We start from the raw sequence: 25,535 nt of genomic DNA on the forward strand, positions 1-25,535 counted from the left end.
CCTGTGTGGAATTTTCTGCTGATGCTGAGCTGCATAGTTCTTCGCAGCAGTTCAACGGAACCATTTTGCCAACAACTAGAGAGCAGTCCTGAGCTGCTATCTACCTCATCGGAGACCCTTGGACTATCTTTGATCAGATTTTACTGGACTTTATCTTGCACCAAACATTATTCCCTTTATCATGTGTCTGTGCACTGGATGGCTCGATTGTAATCATGTATTGTCTTTCTGCTGACTGGTTAGCAGGCAACAAAAGCTTTTCACTGTACCTCGGTACACATGACAATTAAACCAAGCTAAACTAGTGTTGGATTGATATTGCATAAGGGAGATAGGGCATTAAAGATTGATGATCTTTAAAAACTATTCACAGTTGCTCAGGGGCCACTGGATCCCACTAGGTGCTAATTAACAAAAATGAAAATAAAAATCCTTTAGAAGTACACTGTCAGCATTGTTACTCACACATCTTTTCGGGCAATTTGCTTGGAAATCATTTGATGATTTGCATTTTTTTAATCCTGTTTGTTGAGGTCGTTTTGTTGTTTCAAACTACAGTTGCGATTTACAAAAATGATAGCGATTTAAAGAAAGAATGAAAACACTTAAGTTTTACTTGTTCATGTTTCTACTTGAGAATGACTAAAGGAGGAAACAGCAATTTCATAACTCACACAGTTAGAAACTGAAAGCAATAATTTAGCAATGAATTGGTTGTGTTTTGAGTGAGATTGTAAATACCACATGTCTGCTAATTTAAGGATGCTAATCTCTTCTCAGCGTTAATCTATTACAGTAGGAAATATTATGACATTTTACAAGACCAGTGGAGTTGCACAGGGATATGTACTGGGACTCTGCTGTTTATGATATATATAAATGACCAAGACATAAATGTAGATGTGTTATAAGAAAATAACTGCAGATGCTGGTACAAATCGATTTATTCACAAAATGCTGGAGTAACTCAGCAGGTCAGGCAGCATCTCGGGAGAGAAGGAATGGGTGACGTTGGTATATAGATGTGTTGGTATGTTTGCTGATGACACCAAAATTGAGACAGTGAGGAAGGCTGTCAGAGGAAGGCTGTCAGAGGATATAGCGGGATATAGATCAGCTGCAGAACTGGAATATTGTGTGCAGTTCTGGTTGCCCCATTACAGGAAAGATGTGGAAGCTTTGGAAAGGGGGCAGACGGGCTTTACCAGAATTCTGCTTGAATAAGAGGGTTTCAACTGCAGGGAGAGGTTGAATATATTAGATTGTTTTCTCTGGAATGTCAAGATTGTGGGGAGAAGTGCATAAAATTAAGAGGGGCATAGATAGGGTAGGCAGTCAGAATCTTTTTGCCAGGGTGGAAACGTCCAACATTAGGGCATAGCTCTAAGATGAGAGGGGGATAGTTTAATGGAGATGTGAGGGACAAGTTTTATTTTTTACACAGGGTAGTGGGGGTCTGTAATGCATTGCCAGGGGTGGTGGTAGAGGCTGATGGGATAGGTGCATTTTAGAGGCTTTTAGATAGGCACAGGGAAGTGCAGAGAATAGAGACATACGGATCATGTGCAGGCAGATGAGATGAGATGCCTGCAATGCTGTTGCAAGCAAGATTTTAGTTGCATCTCTATTTCACCGTGCTTGTGCATGTAACAATGAACTCGACTATTATTTCCCATCCATCCACATCTATGTTTTCTGAAAATGTTTTCATTGCACTTTCAATGGCAACTTGCATTTTATTTTCATCTTTCTGCTCCCATTCTAAGCCTTTACCTTTTATTTAGTAATGTTCAATTCCTGATAAATATTTAATGTTACAATAAAAATTGTTTGCCAGTTAATTTGTTCCTTGTGTTCCAAGCTCCTCCTCGATTGATGTATTTTAAGGGATGAGCTAAAATGCTGCCTTAAATCATTTTCTTTTTGAACTCTTTTGTTCAACCTTCTTCGTCGACCGGCATCCTCTCTGAAAGCTATAATTCTTTGGAGCTGTTTATTGCTGCTGGATCCAAATCCTGGAACTCTCTATAAGACATAAGAGCAGAATTAAGCAATCCGGCCCATCAAGACTGCACCACCATTCGCTCATGGCTGATCTATTTTTCCATCTCAACCTTATTCTATGCCTTCTCCTGTAAACATTGACACTTATTAATCAAGAACCTGTTAATATATACTTTAAAAATACCCAATGTCTTGGCATTCAAAGCTCTCTGTGGCAACGAGTGTGACCCTTTGGCTAAAGAATGTCCTCCTCACCTCCGTTCCAAAGGCAAGTCCTTTTATTCTGAGGCTGTGCCCTAAGGTAAGTCCATTTATTCTGAGGCTGTGCCCTATGGTTCCAGACTCTCCCATTACTGGAAACATCCTTTCCACATCCACTCTATCTATGTCTTTCATTATCTGGTTGATTTCAATGAGATCCCCTCCTCATCCTTCTAATCTTTAATGAGTATAGGGCCAGAGCCATCAAACTCTCCTCGCACGTTAACCCAGTCATCACTCAGGATTATTCTCGTAAACCTCCTTGGACCCCCTCCAATGCCAGCGCATCCTTCCTTGGATATGGGTCCCAAAACTGCTTACAATATTCCAAATATGGCCTCACCATGTAGCCTTACGAAGCCTTGGCATTACATCCTTTCTTTTATATTCTAATCCCCTCGACATGAATGCATTTGTCTTCCTTCCCAATGACTCAACCTGCAAATTAACCTTTTGGAAATCCGGCCTCAGCACTCCCAAGTCCCTTTGTGCCTCTTATTTCTGAATCCTCTCCACATTTAGAGAGTAATGGATGCCTTTAGTCCTTCTACCATTGGCCTTCATCAGTCAGGGTATTGAATATAGAAGTTGCGATGTTATGTTACAGTTATAGAAGACATTGATGAGGCCGCATTTGAGGTATTGTGTTCAGTTTTGATCACTCTGCTATAGGAAAGATGTTGTTAAGCTTGAAAGAGTGCAGAGCAAATGTACAAGGATGTGACCAGGTTAGAGGGAGAGGCTAGGACGTTATTCCTTGGTGTGCAGGAGGATGAGGGGTGATCTTATAAAGGCGTATAATCTTATAGAGGTGTTTAAGATCATGAGGTAAATGGAGAGGGTAAATGCACAGACTTTTACCCTGAGTTGGGGAATCAAGAACCAGGGGATGGATATATGTTTAAGATGAGAAGGGAAAGATTTAATGGGAACTTGAGGAGCAACTTTTTCATGCAGAGGGTGATGGTTACTTGGAATGAGATACCAGAGGAGATAGTTGAGGCAGGTATTATAACAATATTTTAAAGACATTTTAACAGGATGGAAAGGTTTAGAGGATATGAGCCAAACACATGCAGATTGGACTGCTGTAGATAGGGCATCTTGGTCAGTATGTGCAAGTTGGACTGAAGGACCTGTTTCTCATTCATCATCCCACTTTCTCATGGAATACAAATACATCTTTAACCATAATGCTAGGCCAACCTTTTCACCCTAAGGACAAGCCTGGTGCTTCTCTTTTAAATTGCCTCTAATGCTGGCATGGTTAAATAATGTGGTGAAAACTGTAGATTACTCTAGGCATAGCCTCTGACACCCTGTGCAATTGTGACACTTTGCAATTAGAGAATAGACAATTTGGCCCAGTGCTTCAACCCAGCACTGCCATTCACCATGATCATGGCTGATCATCCACAATCAGTAGCCCGTTCCTGCCTTCTCCCCATATCCCTTGACTCTGCTATCATTAAGAGCTCTATCTAATTCTTCAACACCAACTCCAACCCCTTGCAATAAAGGACAAGATGTCATTTACCTTTCTAACTAATTGCTGCTTTTCCATGCTATTTATTTTTCAGAATTTGTGCAGAAGAATCATAGGGAAGGACCCTTGTGTGCAGCCCATTTCCATGAAGATAATAGTTTGCCTTTTGATTTATCTTTCTGAAGTATATAACTTAACAGTTTCCCATGCTAAACTTCATTCGCCCACTCACTCAGTCCAAATATCTGCATCACGTCATGCTTCTCACCTCTTTTTGTAACATTGGCAAACCTGGATGCCTCGCAATCTGTCCCATCCTCCAAGTCATTTACGTGTGCAGTATGCAATTGAGTGCCAAGTGCTGATCTTTGGCAGCACCCCTCTAGCTACATCCTCCCAGTGGCTAGAAATCTATCCATCTCTTTCTTAAATATATTTAATGCATCTACCCTTCTGTAGTAAAGAATTTGACAGGGGAAAAAAAAAATCCCCACGTCTAAGTCCCATGTTTGCTCTTATTCTGTGTCTGTGATCTATGGTTCTGAACCTGCTCACTCGGGAAAGATCTAACCTGCAGCCATACTGCCACGTTTTGTCAGAGTTTGAGGTTTCAATGAGATCTCTTGTTTTCTAAATTCAAGTGAATTCAGGCCTGGTTTGACCCAATCTATCTTCAAATGCCATTTCGCCGTGCCAGGACATGCTCTATGAAGAATTTATCTTTTTACAAGAGGAGATCAAGTTGCTTGCAATACTGCAGGTGTGATCTTGCCAAGGCCCTGCACAATTTATAGTGAAACATACTTGATCATGTACTCAACCTTTTACTGTAAAGTCTGTCATAACATTAGTCTTCCTAACTGCTTGCTGCATGTACATGTTTGCTTTCGGGGACTGGTGCATGAGAATACTTGCCTCCCTTTTGTACATCAGATAGTGATAGATTGGTAAATGTTAAATACTCTGCATGTGTCTTTCTGCCAAAGTGAATAATGTCACATTTATCCGTATTATGTATAAATGCTATGCATTTACCCATTTGTTCAACTTGTTAACAAAAAGAAGAAAGGACAGACAGACTGTTGGCATGGCAGCCACTGCTGCTGGTGGTGCCTCCTGGCAAACAGTGAAAAAGGTATGTTCCATCCTTCATCCAAATCAGTGATGCATATTTAGAATAGCTTTTGCTCAAGCACCCATGCCTGAGGTACCCCCCCCCCCCCCCCCTTGACACTGGCTTCTATCCTTTGCCATTTGCAATGGTGGTATGTGACCTGCAAATCCCACCTGCACAGTAACCTCTTATGTGGGACTTTTCTCGAAGTCCTCCTGAAAGTTCAAATAGACCACATCCACTAGTTTGTCTTTGTCTATTCAATTAGTTACATCCTCAAGGTTGGGTAACATAGTGCAGGAAGGAACTGGAAATGCTTGTTTAAACCGAAGATAGACACAAAATGCTGGAGCAACTCAGCGGGCTGGACAGGCAGCATGTCTGGAGAGAAGGAATGGGTGACATTTAGGGTCGAGACCTTCTTCAGATTGATGGTAACATAGTATTTGTTTGGGTCACATGTAAGTTTGCGACACATAGTTTTCTTTTCATAATAGACAATAGGTGCAGGAGTAGGCCATTCGGCCCTTCAAGCCAGCACCACCATTCAATGTGATCATTGCTGATCATTCTCAATCAGTACCCCGTTCCTGCCTTCTCCCCATACCCCCTGACTCCACTATCCTTAAGAGATTAACCTATGTTCACTTTGTCTAATCCTGTTAATATTAGAATAAATGTCCCAAATATGACTCTTACATTTTCTCATCTCCCAAGCTCCATTCTCCAGAGACCGTTTCATAATTTGTAGAGTTTTGAAAGGTGGCACATCATCCACACATTTGCTGTTTCCATGACAAACACTTTAGTTTTATAGGTTTCAGATTATTAGGCACTGGGGATTTATTAGATTTCAGATTCAGCTCCTTTTAACTAATATTTTATTCTTTTAATTCCTCCTCCTATTCAATAGCCTCTTGAATCCTTTGCTTGTCTGGGAATTTATTTATATATTGTCTTTCATGAACACTGAATCAAAGTATTTATTATAATTGTTCTGCTATTTCTTTGCTCTCCATTCTTCATTTGTCTTCACTGATCTTCATTTCACTTATTTGTGGAGGTTTTTGTGGGTTTTTTTTTGTTGTACTTTCTATCCTGGGCCACCTCCACTGCCAGAGTGAGGCCACATGCAAACTGGAAAAACATCAGTTCATATTCCACTTAATGGTATGAACATCCAATTCTTCAATTTGTCGTCCTAACTGCTTGGGGCATGTACATGATTGCAGATGCATGGGAATATTTGCCTCCTTTTGTACATCAAACAGTGATAGATTGGTAAATGTTAAATACTCTGCAATAACCCTTTCCCATTTCCCTTTCACCTGGCCGCTTACACCAATAACTCTTCCTTTGACTTCATAATTTGTACCTTTTCTTGCTTTATCTCGCAGCCTTTTGTCATCTTCCCATTTCTGGCCTGTGTCCACCAATGTACCAATTAAATCCCCTTCACCTGTATCCACCTATCATTTGCCAGGCTTTGCTCCACCCGCACGCACCCCTCTTCCAGCATTCTCATCCCTACTGCAATCGGTCTGAAGAAGGGTCCTGACCGAAAATGGCACCCATCTATATTCTCCAGAGATGATGCCTGACCTGCTGGGTTAATCCAGTACTTGGAGGGTTTTTTTGTTGTAAACCAGCACCTTCAGTTCCTGGTGTTGAAATTTTACCCTTGTTCTCTATTTTAACTCCCTTGTTCATTCCCTTGGGCCTAACTTGCTGAATCGCAAACTGTTCCCCTATCTCAGATATGCTCTTGTCATTTAAAATGATGGCATTTTGGGCCTAATGTTATCTTCGTTTTATTAGCCATGTACAAATTACTTTCCTCGGTTGGGTAGGTGGTATTCAGGAGGAGGTTTCCTTGCCCGTGTGTGTGCTGATGCCATAAGATTTCATGGAACTGGTTAATGTTGCAGATTTGTAGATCTGTATAGCCACGGGGGGTATATTGTTGTGCTGCTACCTCTGCTGGAGGTTTCCTTCTCGTGGACAGGTCATACCCAGCTCTGGTGCTCCAGGGATGCAGTACCTTGTCTGTGAGATATCATACTGTGAGGACGATTGTTGGGCTATTCTTCACCAGTTTGTGGGGCAACAATATTCACTTGCTGTACCAATATTCACTTGGTGTAAGGGCCTACGCAGGTAGGTGTTCCATTGCATCTAATGTTAATTATGCCTTGATCCCTTTTGTTCCTTAGGTTTAGGTTTATAATTATCACATGTACCAAGGTACAGTGAAAAAGCTTTGTGTGCTATTTAAACAGGTCAGGTATACTCGAAATATGTACTATAGATAGAGCAAAGGAAAAAGCAAAATAGAAAAAAACAAAACAAAACAATTTTTTCTTTGTAAAAAGTATTTCTGTTCAATAACCTTTCTATAAATAGCAGAATATACTCATGATAGGCCTGACATTGTATATGTAGTCCAAGAACTAAAGACTGTTGGAAATAGTAGTCGTTTTTCACTCATGAATATAGCGCAACGCATAAGCGCATTTGCATACTTTCTTTTGCTGAAAAGTTGCATTACGTGCCATATTATGAATTTTGATGTAAAATTCTGAACTTTGGACATCAAAATTATGAATTTGTAAAATTAACTGTTGGGAAGTCTGAGTACCCCCATTCCTGCTTTCTCCCCATATCATATCATATCATATATATACAGCCGGAAACAGGCCTTTTCGGCCCTCCAAGTCCGTGCCGCCCAGTGATCCCCGTACATTAACACTATCCTACACCCACTAGGGACAATTTTTTTTTTTTTTTACATTTACCCAGCCAATTAACCTACATACCTGTACGTCTTTGGAATGTGGAAGGAAACCGAAGATCTCGGAGAAAACCTATATCCCTTGATTCTCTAGCCCCAAGAGCTATATCTGACTCTTTTGAATGCATCCAGTGAATCGGCCTCCACTACCTTCTGAGGTCCACAAATTCACAACTGTCTGGGTGAAAAAGTTTTTCCTCATCTCAGTTCTAAATGGCCTACCCCTTATTCTTAAACTGTGGCCCCTGGTTCTGGACTCCCCCAACATCGGGAACATGTTTCCTGCATCTAGCGTGTCCAATCCCTTAATAATTTTATATGTTTCTATAAGATCTCCTCTCATCCTTCTAAATTCCAGTGAATCCAAACCCAGTCGTTCCATTCTTTCATAATATGACAGTCCCACCATCCCGGGAATTAACCTGGTGAACCTAGGCTGCACTCTCTCAATAGCAAGAATGTCCTTCCTCAAATGAGGAGACCAAAACTGCCCACAATACTCCAGGTGCGATCTCACCAGGGCCCTGTACAACTGCAGGAGGACCTCTTTGCTCCTATACTCACATCCTCTCGTTATGAAGGCCAACATGCCATGAGCTTTCTTCACTGCCTGCTGTACCTGCATGCTTACTTTGTGACTGATGTACAAGTACACTCAAGTCTCATTGCACTTCACCTTTTCCTAATCTGACCATTCTGCCGCCTTGTTCTTGCCACCAAATTGGATAACCTCACATTTATCCACATTAAACTGCATCTGCCATGCATCTGCCCACTCACCCAACCTATCCAAGTCACCCTGCATCCTCATAGCATCCTCTTCACAGTTCTCACTGCCACCCAGCTTCGTGTCATCTGCAAATTTGCTAATGTTACTTTTAATTCCCTCATCTATATCATTAATATATATTGTAAATGGCTGTCGTCCTAGCACTGAGCCTTGCGGCACGCCACTAGTCACTGCCTGCCATTCAGAAAGGGACCCGTTAATTCCTATTCTTTGTTTCCTGTCTGCCAACCAATTTTCTATCCATGTCAATACCCTCGCCCCAATACCATGTGCTCTAATTCTGCCCACTAATCTCCTGTGTGGGACCTTATCAAAGGCTTTCTGAAAGTGCAGATACACTACATCCACTAGCTCTCCCTTATCCGTTTTACTTGTTACATCATCAAAAAATTCCAGAAGATTAGTCAAGCATGATTTCCCCTTTGTAAATCCATGTTGACTTGGACCGATCCTGTTACTGCTATCCAAATGTGCCGCTATTACATCTTTAAAAATTGACTCCAACATCTTCCCCACCACCGATGTCGGGCTAACTGGTCTATAATTCACTGTTTACTCTCTCCCTCATTTCTTAAAAAGTGGGATAACATTAGTTATCCTCCAATCCACAGGAACTGATCCAGAATCTATCGAACATTGGAAAATGATCACTCTATCTCTCTGTTCCCTATCTCCTCCCTACATTCTGTCTTGCCATCGTCGTGATCTGGCCCACCTCAGTGGTGTCATCTGCAAGCTTGTAGATCGAGTTAGCTGCACCCACAACTGTGTTGCTAAGCACAACTCTAATGGCATTTATATAAATTTGCCAGCAACATCCCCACGAAGTACTGTGGGACCTGATAAAGAAGCATTTTTATTGCATCCACAAATCGCAAATCGAACTTCAGGCAAACAATGGTCCTGCCTTGCCATCATTCGGTCAATGTGTAGACGCACTGTGAAAGTGTGTGCATGAGTGCTGCAAGTGACATCTCTGGCCTTTGCTACCTGTAATGTAATGTAGTGTGTGGAACCAACAGTTTTTGTTTCGCCCTGTTTGTTTTTGGTTCAACACAGGAAAGGATTTAATTCACCACTGTGCATTCCAGTGCTAGTGCAGACATATCTTTGCACTCAGCCTAATGTGTTCTGGTTTATATTGCCATTCAAACATGCCCATTTGTGTTCCTCTTGCAAACTCTGGAATTGTACCAACGAATCAGTGCATTTGTGTTGGAGGGGAAAAATTGATTTTTAGGGATCATTAAACATTACTATTTAAGTTTTGGCAATAATTAAGCGTTTTAAAATTTGCTGTGTACAACTCTAGGGGAAAAAAGGCTATTATAAGCCATCGGGAAGTCATTAAAATAGCATTTCCTTTCATAGTAATCTTCATTTAGAGCTGACACTCTACAATGTATTTTGGTATCATGAGCATTGTTAATAAGTTCAAGACCATAGCTACAGTTAACTTAAACGTGAAGCAGAGGTTCTACAGCATGAATTAATGCATATAACAGTATATAACAGTATAACAGAGCTTTATTTGTCATTCGGTACCAAGGTACCGAACGAAACTACATAGCAGTCATACAAAAAAGAACACAAGACACATAACCCCAACACAAACGTCCATCACAGTGACTCCAAACACCCCCTCACTGTGATGGAGGCAACAAAACTTCCACTCTCTTCCCCACGCCCACGGACAGACAGCTCGTCCCCGACCGACCCGCACAGTCCCCGCAAGGGGATGGAAGTCCCTGCGGCCGAATCGCACCGGGCGCTGAAACGTCTCGCGGCCGAGCCGTGCGATGGAAGGCCCCGCAACCAAGCCTTGCGCAGCTAAGTCCCGTTGCCGAGCCGCACCGGGCGATGTTAAGTCCCGCGGCCGAGCCGCACAAGCGATGAAAAGTCCCGCGGCCGAGCCGCACCAGCGATGTAAAGCCCCACGGCCAAGCCGCACCGGGCGATGTTAAGTCCCGCGGCCGAGCCGCACCAGCGATGAAAAGTCCCGCGGCCGAGCTGCACCGGGCGATGTAAAGTCCCGCGGCCGAGCCGCACCGGGCGATGTTAGGCCCCGCAGCCGAGCTGCATCGGGCACTGTTAAGTCCAGCGGCCGAGCCGCACCAGCGATGTAAAGTCCCTCGGCCAAGCCGCACCGGGCGATGAAAAGTCCCGCGGCCGAGCCTCACCGGGCACTGTTAAGTCCAGCGGCCAAGCCGCACCGGGCACTGTTAAGTCCAGCGGCCAAGCCGCACCGGGCGATGTAAAGTCCAGCGGCCGAGCCGCACCCCGCGCCGTGAGGAAGAGAAAAGTTTCCCCCACCCCCCCCCACCCCCACCACCACCCACACCACCACCCCCCACACATATACAACCAAAAAAATACAAAAACCATCCCAACACCGACACACAACAAAAAAAAAAGGAAAAAAGACGTACAGACTGCTAGCGAGCCGCAGCCGTTAGGCGCCGCCACAAATTGCTCATAAATTCTGGTGCAATATTCTGATGTCCGCCATGAAAAGGCCACCATGGTGAAATGTTCGTACCACCATGAAATTACTTGTATTAATATAGCACCTTTAAGACATGCTAGGCTGCTTCAGCATTTAAGTGGGCAAACATTAATACCAAGTTAAATGCGAATTAAGAGGATTAATTAAGAACAAACAATACTGAAAATAGTTAGCAGGTCAGATTACACCTCTGGGTGAAGTTAATGTTTGGGGTCAAGAAAAGGAGACGAGAAGCTTTGTAAAGCAGCGGCGAGGTTGGGAGATGGTTTCAAGGCTTCAAGGTCAGTTTATTGTACCAGTTAAAGTACAGTGAAATTTGAGTTACCATACAGCCATACTAAGTGCAAAGCAACAAGACACACAACCACAAAGTTAACAGAAACATCCACCACAGTGGATTCCACATTCCTCACTGTGATGGAAGGCAATAAAGTTCAACATTCTTCGTCATTGTTCTCCCGCGGTCAGGGCGGTCAGGGCGGTCAAAGCCCCCCGCAGCCGACGATCAAAGCCCTCTTCGGGGTGATCAAAACTCCTGCGTCGAGTCGGTTGAAACTCACTCCGTGGCATGGAGCTCCCGAATTGGTCTCTTCTTACCAGAGACCGCTGGCTTCACGATGTTAAAGTCCACAGGTCCCACGGTTGGAGCCTCGATCCCTGGCAAAGGGATTGCAAGCTCCGCGATGTTAAACTCCCGCGGCTTGGAGTGCCGGGTCGGTCTCTAGGAAAGGCCGTTAACGCCACGATGTTAGGCCGCAGTGGGGACGGAGATACGATACGGGAAAAAATCGCATCTCCTTCGAGTTAAGAGATTGAAAAAAGGTTTCCCTCAAACCACCCCACCCCCCACATAAAACAAACCAATGAACACTAAAACATAGTTTTAACACATACTAAAAATAACACAAAAGAAGAAATGACAGGCTGTTGGCAAGGCAGCAACTGCTGCCACCTCCAATAGGATAAAATCGAGTCGCCATGGGGATAAACTCTGAACAAGGTTAACTAGACACAGTGAATGAGAGCAGACAGAGTTATCATATAGACAAAAGAATATGGATGTTGTGAAAGCAGGGTAGGAGGACAAGCCCAGTAGATCAGGCTGGGCAAGTTTCTCTCCTACCAGAGGGAGGAGAAAAAGTAGGTGATAAACAAACAAGCTGAAGTAATATTATAGATGGATGACTGATACATGTTGAGCAATCGAGTTGGAGACACGAGACTGCCGATGCTGGAATCTGAAGCCACAGACATTCTGTGTAGGAAGGAATTGCAGATGCTGGTTCACACCGAAGATAGGCACAAAATGCTGGAGTAATTCAGCAGGTCGGGCAGCATCTCTGGAGAAAAGGTGTCCTTTCAACAGACGATCTGCTGGTTGAACTGAATTGGTCGAGCAGCATCTGTGGAGGGGTAAGGAATTAACAACATTTTGGATCGAAAACTGCATCAAGACTGAGCGGAGAGGGAAGATGGTCAGTATAAAGAGGAGAGGGGAAGTAATGGGGGATTTAAAGGATACCAGGCAGATGAAACCCGGTAAGGAAGGGAAAGGGGGAGATTGAAGTGTGACATTGGGATACAAGCCTGTGAATGATAGATGGAGGCAGACAGGAACAAAAGGCAGATGGAGCTAGGAGGTGGGGAGAGAGGAGGGTGATGGTGGAGACAGCTGCTGGAGGATGATCAGTGAGGATACGTAGGCCATTAATGTTGAAATCTGATAAGTAAGGAAGATGATAATAAGAACCATTGGGGGAAAAGATTAAGAACAGATGGAAGCAGAACCAGATTTGTAGTGGGCGGATGGCAGCAACCTACATGTATGTTGTTGATGGATGGAACTAGGAGGAGGAGGCTGTAAATGATTGCTAGGGGGCTGCAGGAGAGATATGGGAAAGGGAATAACAATGGGATGATCACCACTGAAGTGGGGGAGAGAGAGAGAGAAGTGAGGGGGGGGGGGATGGATAGAAAACAGAGGAGGTGTGGGTTACATGCAATTGGAAAATTCAGTGTTCAAACATTGAACTGTAGATACCCAGGGGGAGCACGAGGTGTTGCTGCTCTAGATTGCGCATGGCAGCGTCCTGGCAGTGGACAAGCCTGACAACAGACAGGTAAGTTTGGGAAGGAAAGGGGAGTTGAAATGGCTGGCAAATAGGAGACTGGGATGCCCATTGTGGACAGATCGCAGGCATTCTACAAATGGGTCATCTCGTGTGCACGGTCTTGTCGGTGTAGATTTGGAGCACTGAATGCAGTAGATGATGTTAGAGGAGGTGCGTGTACATATTTGCCGTGTGGAGGAGCATTTTGGTCCCTGGATTGTGATGAGAGCAGAGATGTAAGAACGTGTGTTGCACCTCCTGCAGTTGCAGGATAAAGTGTCGTGAATCAAGGAGGGATGGGTGTGGTGGGGGAGTGCACCAGTGAACTGTAGGATGGGTGGGGAAGGATGAGCAGACTGGGGAGTCATGAAGGGAGTTCATTCTTCCCGAAGAAAGGGGTGGAGAGGAGAAGACGTGGCTAGTGGTTGGAACTCATTACAGCTGACAAAAATGACAAATGACAATGTGCTTTTGCGGAGGCTGGTTTGTGAAAGGTGAGGACTTGGGAAATTCTATCTCTGTTTTGTTTGGAGGGTGATGTGGTGCATCGGTGTGGTTGCAAGGGAAAATGCCAGAAGAAGTGGGAGGCTGGTGGGAATGGAAGAATAAACCAGGATGATTCCGTTGTGCTGCAGCAAGTAAGAATTTCATTGTTCTATCTGGGACAAATGACAATAAAACTCTCTTGACTCGTGGATGTGACGAAGGAAATGTTCCCTGCAAAATGTTAAAAGGAAACAAGGGAGAAGATGCCTGGTTATGGAATCGCTGTGTAGGTGGTAGAATTAGTAGAGTATCATTGGGAGAGGGGGGGTGGCGAGAGGGGGGGGGGGGGGTGGGGGGAAGTAGGGTTGGGGGGGACATGGACCGTTGTGATTTGCTGTTGAAGACCACTGGAGCAAGTATGTCTTCAATTAAATTAGGTATGTGCAGTTTTTTAAATGAAACTCTTTCTTCATAACTTAGTCAGACATTTTATGACCATTGTTCTTTTATTCAATACCAAGAGATTTGGGACGTGTAAGGAAAAAGCAAAATAGAAAAAACAAAACAAAACAATTTTTTCTTTGTTGTAAAAAGTATTTCTGTTCAATAACCTTTCTATAATAGTAGAATATACTCATGATAGGCCTGACATTGTACATGTAGTCCAAGTACTACAGACTGTTGGAAATACTAGTCATTTTTCACACGTGAATGTAGCGCAAGCGTACACCCATTTGGCGTGCATACTTCTTTTTGCTGAAAATTTGCTTTAAGTGCCATATGATGAATTTTGATGTATTTTATATAATTGACTCAGCAAAGAGTCATAGAGTGATACAGTGTGGAAACAGGCCCTTCGGCCCAACTTGCCCAACAGGCCAACAATGTCCCAGCTATACTAGTCCCACTTGCCTGCACTTGGTCCATATCCCTCCTAACCTGTTCTATCCATGTACCTGTTTAACTGTTTCTTAAACGATGTCCCAGCATCAACAGCTACCTCCTCTGGCCGCTTGTTCCCATACATCCACCCCCCCTTTGTGTGAAAAAGGTTATCCCTTGGATTCCTATTAAATCTTTTCCCCTTCACCTTGAACCTATGTCCTCTGGTCCTCTATTCCCCTACTCTGGGCAAGAGACTATGTGCATCTACCCGATCAATTCCTCTCATGATTTTGTACACCTCTAAGATCCCCCCCCCTCATCCTCCTGTGCTCCATGGAATAGAGGCCCAGCCTACTCAACCTCTCCCTATAGCTCACACCCTTTAGTCCTGGTAATATCCTCATAATTTTTTTCTGAACCCTTTCATGCTTGACAATATCTTTCCTATAACATGGCGTCCAGAACGGAACACAATATTCTAAATGCGGTCTCACCAACATTTTATACAACTGCAACCAGACCTCCCAAGTTCTATACTCAATACTCTGACTGATGAAGGCTAACGTGCCAAAAGCCCTTTTGACCACCTTATCTACCTGCGATTCTACCTTCAAGGAACCATGCAACTGCACTGCTAGATCTCTCTACTCTACAACACTACCCATAGGCCTACCATTTACTGTGAAGGTCCTGCCCTTGTTTGAAGTCCCAAAATGCAACACCTCACACTTCTCTGTATTAAATTCCATCAACCATTCCCCTGCCCGCCTGGCCAATTGATCCAGATCCTGCTGCAATCTTTCACAACGATCTTCACTTTCTGCAAAACCTCTCGCTTTTGTATCATCAGCAAACTTGCTAATCTTGCCCTGAATGTTCTCATCCAAATCATTGATGTAGATGAGAAACGGTAACGGGCCCAGCACTGAGGCACACCACTAGTCACAGGCCTCCAGACCAAGAAGCAACCTTCCACCATCACCCTCTGCTTCCTTCCATGGAGCCAATTTGCTATCCATTCAGCTATTTCTCCTTGGATCCCATGCGATCTAACCTTCCAGAGCAGCCTACCATGCGGAACCTTGTCTAATCCAGCAGAAAGGATCTGAATGGATGTGAAAGGACTGAACATGTTTTTTTTCTGAATTTGCTATTTTAATTCTGAATTTAAAGCTTTGTTTTTTTGCAAGGGTGAATTGCTGAGCCATTGATTTTATTAGTATTTCCTTTAAATGATAATTTAAACTTGCATTGGTCACTCACTTATTAATTAACTTTTTCCAGTTTTTGAAGATCACAATTGAAAACAGTGCTACATTTGTAAAGTAATTAATTGAGAGGAAGGACTATCAAATTCAACATTTTTTTCAAGTTATTCTTGAAGTATATAGAAATTAATGTTGTTAAATATACATGAAAGGTTGTCCAAGGGATTAGACTGTTTTTCTGCATTTAATCTGTAGTTCTTCTGACTCTGATATCCTGTGACGTTAAGGAATAAGTTGTTGTTCCAAAGCACCGAGCATCCCTGGAGAGTAAAAGAAATGAGGAACTGAAAAAAACACATGCATTTCCTGTTTTCCTGTTTCAAAGAAAGTAATAACAAGAAATAGTTGTGACTTCAGTTTCTAAAAAGCAGCAGGTTCTTGGAAGACGCCAAGTGTACATAAAGCAAGCTGAGTGGAGTGCTGGCTGTGGGGTCAGGAGAGAGGCACCAAGAAAATGGTGGAGTTTCATGGTTATTTTGCATTAAATTGGTGGATGAATGAGTGTGCATGGGTATGTTAATCTGGTAGTGAGCTTATACTATCTGAAAGTCTTAAGTTATTTTAAGTTATTTTGTTGTATGGAGTGATGTTACAGGAATTTATTTGGCAACCTCAACATCCTCATCCTACTTGACCTCAGCGCCGCCTTTGACACCATAAATCACTCCATTCTCCTCACCCGACTTGAAACCTCCCTTAACATTACCGGCACAGCCCTATCCTGGTTCAAATCTTACCTCTCTGACAGACATCAGTTCATCTCCATTAACAACTGTAAATCCCCCACCGCTCCCCTCCCCCAAGGTGTCCCCCAAGGCTCAGTCCCCCACCGCTCCCCTCCCCCAAGGTGTCCCCCAAGGCTCCTCATCTCCACCAAGTCAATCTCCTCCACCACACACTCTACACTGACAAACTGCATTACTGAAATAAAATCTTGGCTTCAATCAAACTTCCTCAAACTCAATTGCAACAAATCTGAAATCATCATCATTGGTCCAAAAATGCTCACCAAATCCACCCAAAACTTCATCCTCAACATTGATGGTCTCCCAGTATCCACCTTACCTCACATCCGGAATCTTGGAATCATCCTTGATCAAACCCTCTCCTTCGACAAACACATCAAACACATCACAAAGACAGCCTTCTTCCACCTCAAAAACATTGCCCGTCTCCGTCCATCCCTCTCCTCCACAGCTGCAGAAACCCTCATCCACGCCTTCATCACCTCCCGTCTGGACTACTGCAACAGCCTCCTCTATGGCGCACCCTCAAAAATCATCAATAAACTTCAATACATTCAAAACTCCGCTGCCCGTCTACTCACACACACCTCGATCCGTGACCATATCACCCCCGTCCTTTATAAACTCCACTGGCTCCCCATCCCCCAGAGAATCCAGTACAAAATCCTCCTCATAACCTACAAAGCCCTCCATAACCTGGCCCCATCCTACCTGACCGACCTCCTCCACAGGCACACTCCCACCTGCACCCTCCGCTCTGCCGCTGCCAATCTCCTATCCCCCCACATCCGGACTAAACTCAGATCCTGGGGGGACAGGGCTTTCTCCATCGCTGCTCCCACCCTATGGAACTCACTACCCCAAACCGTTAGAGACTCCCCCACACTCACCACATTCAAAACATCGCTGAAGTCTCACCTGTTCAGTACTGCCTTCAACCACTGAAGGTCACCTCACCTTCTGTCTCCTTTCTCTGTTCATTTATTTATTTACTTATTTATCTATTTATTCATTTCCCCTATGTTCTCAAAATCTCTGTAAAGCGTCTTTGAGTATATGAAAAGCGCTATATAAATAAAATGTATTATTATTATTATTATAGACCCTGTAAAGCGTCTTTGAGTGTTTGAAAAGCGCTATATAAATGTAATGCCTTATTATTATTATTATTATAGATATCTAAAACTATTTAACTTGTGGGTTTCTATGAAAAATAAAACTTTTTCAATTTCATGTTATGCCCTGGATCTAGACAATAACAGATTGGAGGATTTTTCCTTTAATAAATTTGAATAATATTTGATTAGCAAGAATTACTGCACGATGTTAAAATCTGTTAATTGAATAGTTATGAATATATAAGATTTACCGTCTATTTTACTTAAAGTCTATCCTTAATGTTTGAAACATTAAATGGAATTAACAGATAAACACAAGTCTCATTGTCTTTGGTGATAGAGTAAAACAAAATGGTCTGAGAATTGGTCTTCAGGACAGTTTGCTGCAGGTCTTGGGGAGGGAGGTGATGGTGACAACGGAATTTCTTTGGGAGACTCTGTAATGCTGTATCCCAAAATTGGAGTAAATTGTTCAAATTAGAAGTAACCATCAAGGTACTAAGGCATAGGAAGGAGAACTGGGATTAAAAATAGAGATTGACAATTATAGCCACTGACCAAATGGGCAGAGGGACCTCCTTTAATGTTTCTGTCTGAGATCAAACTGACACAATTATATTTCTATCCCTTTTTAGCCTTGTTTTGTAAAATGGTGCTGTTTTCTGTGACATCATGAGGGGGAAGAAAGATTACTTCTGATCGCAATAAGTATGTCCACATCTGATGATTTCCAAACTGAACCAACTCCCACGGCAGGCTGTGTCAGGTTGCTGGGTATGCAGACATGTTAGAAGGTAATTGTAAATCGACAAGGTTGGAGTGAGACTGAAGTTTCCACAGAGCCGTCATCCTCCGAGGCCAGTAGCAGTATCATGGACTGGTTGAACGACATCCATTTGGAGCAGTACACTGGCAATTTTAAGCAGTCTGGCTACTGCACTGTGAAGGACTGTAGGCACTTGAACAATGAGATCCTCCTGAAAATCGGGGTTACTCCCACGGGACACCGGAAAAGGATACTCAAACATTTGCGCTGCTTACTTTCTGAAGCTGTTGAGTCGAAAGTGCCCAGGTGCTCTCCCAAGTTGTTGCCCAGAGGTACAAAAGTGGAAAGAAGTAACGAGAGTTCACCCACGGATGAGGTTGAAAACAATGTCTCCAAACTGAGAACTATCTTTACTAAAGATGATTTGACCTCGAACCCAACAAACCCAGTGAGCATCGGATGTATTAACTCTAAAAACAAAACTTTGTCTTGCCAACTGCAGCAGGTTGAAATGCAGCAGACATGTTTGGTTGGTCGAAGCCTTAAAATGGTTGGATCGGAGACTGACAGTGCCTGCAGTAATCCATGTGAACCACAAGATGATGCGGAAAGCAGGCCGCCACTTCCACCACGGGTCCGTCAGGGAACTCCGCCGCACAGGTTTACAGGAGACAGGATGTCACTGCCTTCTGATTCTATTGATTCCTCACATTTTCCCTTCACAAGTGAGCAGTCCACATCTGCAGAAACTAGATGTGCATCGAGCAGTCCACCAGACTCTCCTCTCTTTGAATTTCAAGGTGAAATGATCCTGAACGATTTCTATGATGGAATGCTGGGCACTTCAGAGCAAGTTACTTCATGTCCCGTGAAGCCATCTGATCTTCGACACAGGCCAGTCCCACAGCTCCCAAGTTTGTGTAAAGCACAAGGAGTTATCCTAAATGCTGCAGACAACAGGTACAGTACTTTCCATAATAAAAATCAAATGTTGCCTTTTCTGAAAGTGACAGTATGAAAAGATCCCGTGGTCACTACGGGATTAATCTAATAAATTTGACATTGTTAAATATGATTGTAATTGTACATTTGAAAACTTTAACATTGACTGTGTTGAGTAATTTTTTTAATCTCCCACTGTCCCAATCCTTAGCATTAAGAAAGTTGTGTTATTTTAGCGTACTTTCTTTTTGCTTCCTTATTTTGAAATATAGAGTCAGCCTGTGTTTATTTGTGGACTGCTATCTAGAGTCCTTGTCATCTATGGAGCTGCATATTGCAAGTAGCAGGAAATGCTTCATGAGATGCAGAGACTGTGGAAAAACTTAAGCAAATATAGGAACTTTTTAAATCCTTTTGTATTTTTTCTGATTTCTATTAATCTATTAATCTATAATTTGTAAGCCCAAACAGAGAAGAGGCGTTACCGATTTGCTCAACGTGCATGCGCCATTTTGCTGATTCCGTGTAAGTTCCAGAACTCTGACTTCTCTTTCTCTGCTTGCTCTGGTCAGCCTGCATTTGCAACCACCAAGTGATGCTTTCCTGCTGGCATCTGGGCATTAATATCATTGATGCTGCCACTTTGACTGGACCACGTCGGTATCTCTGCTGTTTGATGTCATGTCCCCCATCACCATATCAAATAATTTCCTCTGGAGTACAAAGTTTAATGCAGTTGATTGTCATGTTTACTGAGGTACAGTGAAACGCTTTTGTTGCGTGCTAACCAGCCAGCCAAAAGACTACACGTGATTACAATCAAGCCATTCACAGTGTACAGATAAATGATAAGGGAATAATGTTTAGTATAACAGTATATAACAGTATAACAGAGCTTTATTTGTCGTTCGGTACCAAAGTACCGAACGAAACTACATAGCAGTCATAGAAAAAAAAGAACACAAGACACATAGCCCCTACACAAACGTCCATCACAGTGACTCCAAACACCCCCTCACTGTGATGGAGGCAACAAAACTTCCACTCTCTTCCCCACGCCCACGGACAGACAGCTCGTCCCCGACCGACCCGCACAGTCCCCGCAAGGGGATGGAAGTCCCCCCGGCCGAATCGCACCGGGCGCTGAGACGTCTCGCGGCCGAGCCGGGCGATGAAAGGCCCCGCGACCAAGCCTTGCGCAGCTAAGTCCCGTGGTCGAGCCGCACCGGGCGATGTAAAGTCCCGCAGCCGAGCCGCACCGGGCGATGTTAAGTCCCGCAGCCGAGCCGCACCGGGCGATGTTAAGTCCCGTGGTCGAGCCGCACCAGCGATGTAAAGTCCCGCAGCCGAGCCGCACCGGCGATGAAAAGTCCCGTGGTCGAGCCGCACCAGCGATGTAAAGTCCAGCGGCCAAGCTGCACCGGGCGATGTAAAGTCCCGCAACCGAGCCGCACCGGGCGATGTTAGGCCCCGCAGCCGAGCCGCACCCCGCGCCGTGAGGAAGAGAAAAGTTTCCCCCACCCCCCCCGCCACCCCCTACCCACACCACCACCCCCCACACATACACAACCAAAAAAAAAATACAAAAACCATCCCAACACCGACACACAACAAAAAAAAAAGGAAAAAAGACGAACAGACTGCTAGCGAGCCGCAGCCGTTAGGCGCCGCCACTATCTGATTAAAGATAGTTCGATAGTAGTTCAGAACTGCTTTCTAGTTGCGGTAGGATGGTTTGGTTGCCTGATGAGAGCTGGGAAGAAACTTTCTCTGAATCTGAAGGTGTGCGTTTTCACACTTCTATACCTTTTGTATCATAGTATGATAATGAGATGGGTGAGGGCGGCTGGCTTCTAGTACAATAGTTAAATTCCTCTGCACTTTCCCTGCAGATTATTTCCTGTTGCACTGCTTCATTTCCCACCCTTCTTCAGCCAGTAAGACTGAGATCTAACCACTTTGAAAAGGATTTACTTAATATTCCTGTTGTATCTTTTTTCCCCTTTATCTTGTTTTAAATGCGTGTTCTCTGGTTCACGCTGAACAGATCGAGCTTCCTTCTATTTACTCTGTCTAATCCAGTCATGTTCTTACACACCTCTGTCAAATATCCTCTCTACCGTCTTTGCGCCAAGAGAATGATCCCAGCTTCTCCCATCTATCCCTGTCGTTCAATTGTTTCTTGATGCTGTCATGAATGTTGCATTATGGCATCTTCCAGAGCTGCTCCTCAACCCAGAATTTACAAATAACCTCCCACAGTGTATCCTTGTCCATTTGTTGCTGGTGACTGTTGTCCATCTCCCCATTCTTATACTCAACAAAGACTGATGATAATGTGCTCTCTTCAGTGATGAGAGAGGATCACTTTATGGTGAGTTTTTTTCTGATTTCAGTGGTGCTGCAAATAAATTAATGGAAGTGCCCCATTACTGTGCAGAAAGTCAGACATATAAAGGTCAGCTGGTTCTCTGGTACTGACCCATTCAGCCATACTGTGATTGAGTAATTTGTTCTTTTAATCCTCTATCAATGGCCAATGATTCCCGCAGGAGAGGTGCAAAATGTATACGTGTGACAATAAAAGTCCTTTAATCTTTGAAACTGAAGACAGCTCAACAAAACAACCAGCTCAACAAAGAGATTTCAACATGCAGGTAGACTGGGAAAATCAGGTTGGAAATGGACCCCAGGAAAGAGAGTTTGTAGAGTGCCTTTGAGATGGATTCTGAGAACAGCTTGTACTGGAGCCTACCAGGGAGAAGGCAATTCTGGATTTAGTGTTGTGTAATGATCCTGATCTGATAAGGGGACTAGAGGTAAAAGAGCCATTAGGAGGCAGTGATCACAACATGATAAGTTTTACTCTGCAAATGGAAAAGCAGAAGGGAAAATCAGAAGTGTCAGTATTACAGTATTGCAAAGGGGATTACAGAGGCATGAGGCAGGAGCTGGCCAAAATTGCCTGGAAGGAGGCTGGAAGACGGTAGAACAGCAATGGCAGGTATTCCTGGGAATAATGCAGAGTTTGCAGGATCAATTTAACCCAAAGAGGCAGAAAGATTCTAAGGGGAGTAAGAGACACCTGTGGCTGACAAGAGAAGTCAAAGACAGCATAAAAATTAAGGAGAGGAAGTATAACATAGCAAAGAAGAGTGGGAAGACAGAGGATTGGGACTCTTTTAAAGAGCAACAAAAGTTAACTAAAAAGGCAATACGGGGAGAAAAGATGAGGTACGAGGGTAAACTAGCCAATAATATAAAGGAGGATAGCAAAAGTTTTTTTAGGTACATGAAGAGGAAAAAAATAGTCAAGGCAAATGTGGGTCCCTTGAAGACAGAAGCAGGGGAATTTATTATGGGGAACAAAGAAATGGCAGACGAGTTAAACCGTTACTTTGGATCTGTCTTCACTGAGGAAGATACACACAATCTCCCAAATGTTCTAGGAGCCGGAGAGCCTAGGGTGATGGAGGAACTGAAGGAAATCCAATTAGGCAGAAATGGTTTTGGGTAGACTGATGGGACTGAAGGCTGATAAATCCCCAGGGCCTGATGGTCTGCATCCCAGGGTACTTAAGGAGGTGGCTCTAGAAATAGTGGAAGCTTTGGAGATCATTTTTCAATGTTCTATAGATTCAGGATCAGTTCCTGTGGATTGGAGGATAGCAAATGTTATCCCACTTTTTAAGAAAGGAGGGAGAGAGAAAACGGGTAATTATAGACCAGTTAGTCTTACATCAGTGGTGGGGAAGATGCTGGAGTCAATTATAAAAGACGAAATTGCTGAGCATTTGGATAGCAGTAACAGGATCATTCCGAGTCAGCATGGATTTACGAAGGGGAAATCATGGTTGACAAATCTACTGGAATTTTTTGAGGATGTAACTAGGAAAATTGACGGGAGAGTCAGTGGATGTGGTGTACCTCGACTTTCAGAAAGCCTTCGACAAGGTCCCACATAGGAGATTAGTGGGCAAAATTAGAGCACATGGTATTGGGGGTAGGGTACTGACATGGATAGAAAATTGGTTGACAGACAGAAAGCAAAGAGTGGGGATAAATGGGTCCCTTTCGGAATGGCAGGCAGTGACCCGTGGGGTACCGCAAGGTTCGGTGCTGGGACCCCAGCTATTTACGATATACATTAATGACTTAGATGAAGGGATTAAAAGTACCATTAGCAAATTTGCAGATGATACTAAGCTGGGGGGTAGTGTGAATCGTGAGGAAGATGCAATAGGGCTGCAGGGTGACTTGGACAGGTTGTGTGAGTGGGCGGATACATGGCAGATGCAGTTTAATGTAGATAAGTGTGAGGTTATTCACTTTGGAAGTAAGAGTAGAAAGGCAGATTATTATCTGAATGGTGTCAAGTTAGGAAGAGGGGATGTTTCGGAATGGCAGGCAGTGACCAGTGGGGTACCGCAAGGTTCGGTGCTGGGACCCCAGCTATTTACGATATACATTAATGACTTAGATGAAGGGATTAAAAGTACCATTAGCAAATTTGCAGATGATACTAAGCTGGGGGGTAGTGTGAATCGTGAGGAAGATGCAATAGGGCTGCAGGGTGACTTGGACAGGTTGTGTGAGTGGGCGGATACATGGCAGATGCAGTTTAATGTAGATAAGTGTGAGGTTATTCACTTTGGAAGTAAGAATAGAAAGGCAGATTATTATCTGAATGTTGTCAAGTTAGGAAGAGGGGATGTTCCATGAGATCTGGGTGTCCTAGTGCATCAGTCACTGAAAGGAAGCATGCAGGTACAGCAGGCAGTGAAGAAAGCCAATGGAATGTTGGCCTTCATAACAAGAGGAGTTGAGTATAGGAGCAAAGAGGTCCTTCTACAGTTGTACCGGGCCCTGGTGAGACCGCACCTGGAGTACTGTGTGCAGTTTTGATCTCCAAATTTGAGGAAGGATATTCTTGCTATTGAGGGCGTGCAGCGTAGGTTCACTAGGTTAATTCCCGGAATGGCGGGACTGTCGTATGTTGAATTGGCTGGAGCAATTAGGCTTGTATACACTGGAATTTAGAAGGATGAGGGGGGATCTTATTGAAACATATAAGATAATTAGGGGATTGGACACATTAGAGGCAGGAAACATGTTCCCAATGTTGGGGGAGTCCAGAACAAGGGGCCACAGTTTAAGAATAAGGGGTAGGCCATTTAGAACGGAGATGAGGAAGAACTTTTTCAGTCAGAGAGTGGTGAAGGTGTGAAATTCTCTGCCTCAGAAGACAGTGGAGGCCAGTTCTTTGGATGCTTTCAAGAGAGAGCTGGATAGAGCTCTTAAGGATAGCTGAGTGAGGGGGTATGGGGAGAAGGCAGGAACGGGGTACTGATTGAGAGTGATCAGCCATGATCGCATTGAATGGCGGTGCTGGCTCGAAGGGCTGAATGGCCTACTCCTGCACCTACTGTCTATTGTCTATTGTCTAAAACAACCAGCTCAACAAAATTCTGTTCACAACTGTGAAATCTGCCAACAATGTGTTACACAGGGTATTAATGATGCCCGGTGTCAATTCCATATATAGTATCGTCGGCCTTGTCCCACCTCCTTTAGGACCATTTTCTGATACTCTGCACGCATCCGCTCCATGAGCCAAAGAAACCTTGCCAATCAAACTAGTTCTGTCCATAATTTATAATTATGTGTCCATAATTTGAAATTACTTTATTGGCATAGGTCAGTTAATTAGTTTTGTTGTTCAGCAGTCTATTTAACATTGCTAATCTATCGAATCGAATCTAAGGCGGCACGGTAGTGCAGCGGTAGAGTTGCTGCTTTACAGCAAATGCAGTGCCGGAGACTCGGGTTCGATCCTGACTACGGGTGCTGTACTGTAAGGAGTTTGTACGTTCTCCCCGTGACCTGCGTGGGTTTTCTCCGAGATCTTCGGTTTCCTCCCACACTCCAAAGACGTACAGGTATGTAGGTTAATTGACTAGGTAATTGTAAAAATTGTCCCTAGTGTGTGTAGGATAGTGTTAATAGTGTTAGTGTGCGGGGATCGCTGGGCGGCGCGGACTTGGTGGGCCGAAAAGGCCTGTTTCCGCGCTGTATCTGAAATATGAAATATTTAAAAATAAAATAAATATGAATCATCGTGCTGCATTAGTTCTCTTAGCACTTGCCAGCGCCATCATTTTGTATTCAGTATTTGTATTCACTCTATCCCTGCCTTCCTGAGTAAAGGAGCATGCAGATTACAGAAGCGTTTCCAAAGTGCCTGTGTCTGGTTTTGATGCA

At 43.8% G+C, this 25,535-nt stretch overlaps 1 protein-coding gene across 6 annotated transcripts in view; it reads left to right on the plus strand.

Annotated features, from left to right (window-relative positions):
* Window positions 1-25,535, plus strand: part of arap2 (ArfGAP with RhoGAP domain, ankyrin repeat and PH domain 2) — a 325,749-nt gene that overhangs the window by 33,556 nt on the left and 266,658 nt on the right. For 2 of the 6 annotated variants that reach the window (XM_078400289.1, XM_078400315.1), the window contains exons 1-2: window positions 11,978-12,365; window positions 18,202-19,292. The exons of 1 other annotated variant lie outside the window; for it this stretch is intronic. In XM_078400289.1, the coding sequence (XP_078256415.1) occupies window positions 18,439-19,292 (854 nt within the window). In that variant the 5' untranslated portion in view covers window positions 11,978-12,365; window positions 18,202-18,438. Of the gene's footprint in view, window positions 1-4,741; window positions 4,887-11,977; window positions 12,366-18,201; window positions 19,293-19,774; window positions 19,800-25,535 lie in introns of those variants that run through there. 3 more of the 6 variants (XM_078400306.1, XM_078400296.1, XM_078400324.1) reach the window with 3 other exon arrangements.

This window comes from Rhinoraja longicauda, chromosome 1 (genome assembly GCF_053455715.1).
Source record: "Rhinoraja longicauda isolate Sanriku21f chromosome 1, sRhiLon1.1, whole genome shotgun sequence".
Taxonomy (NCBI): domain Eukaryota; kingdom Metazoa; phylum Chordata; class Chondrichthyes; order Rajiformes; family Arhynchobatidae; genus Rhinoraja; species Rhinoraja longicauda.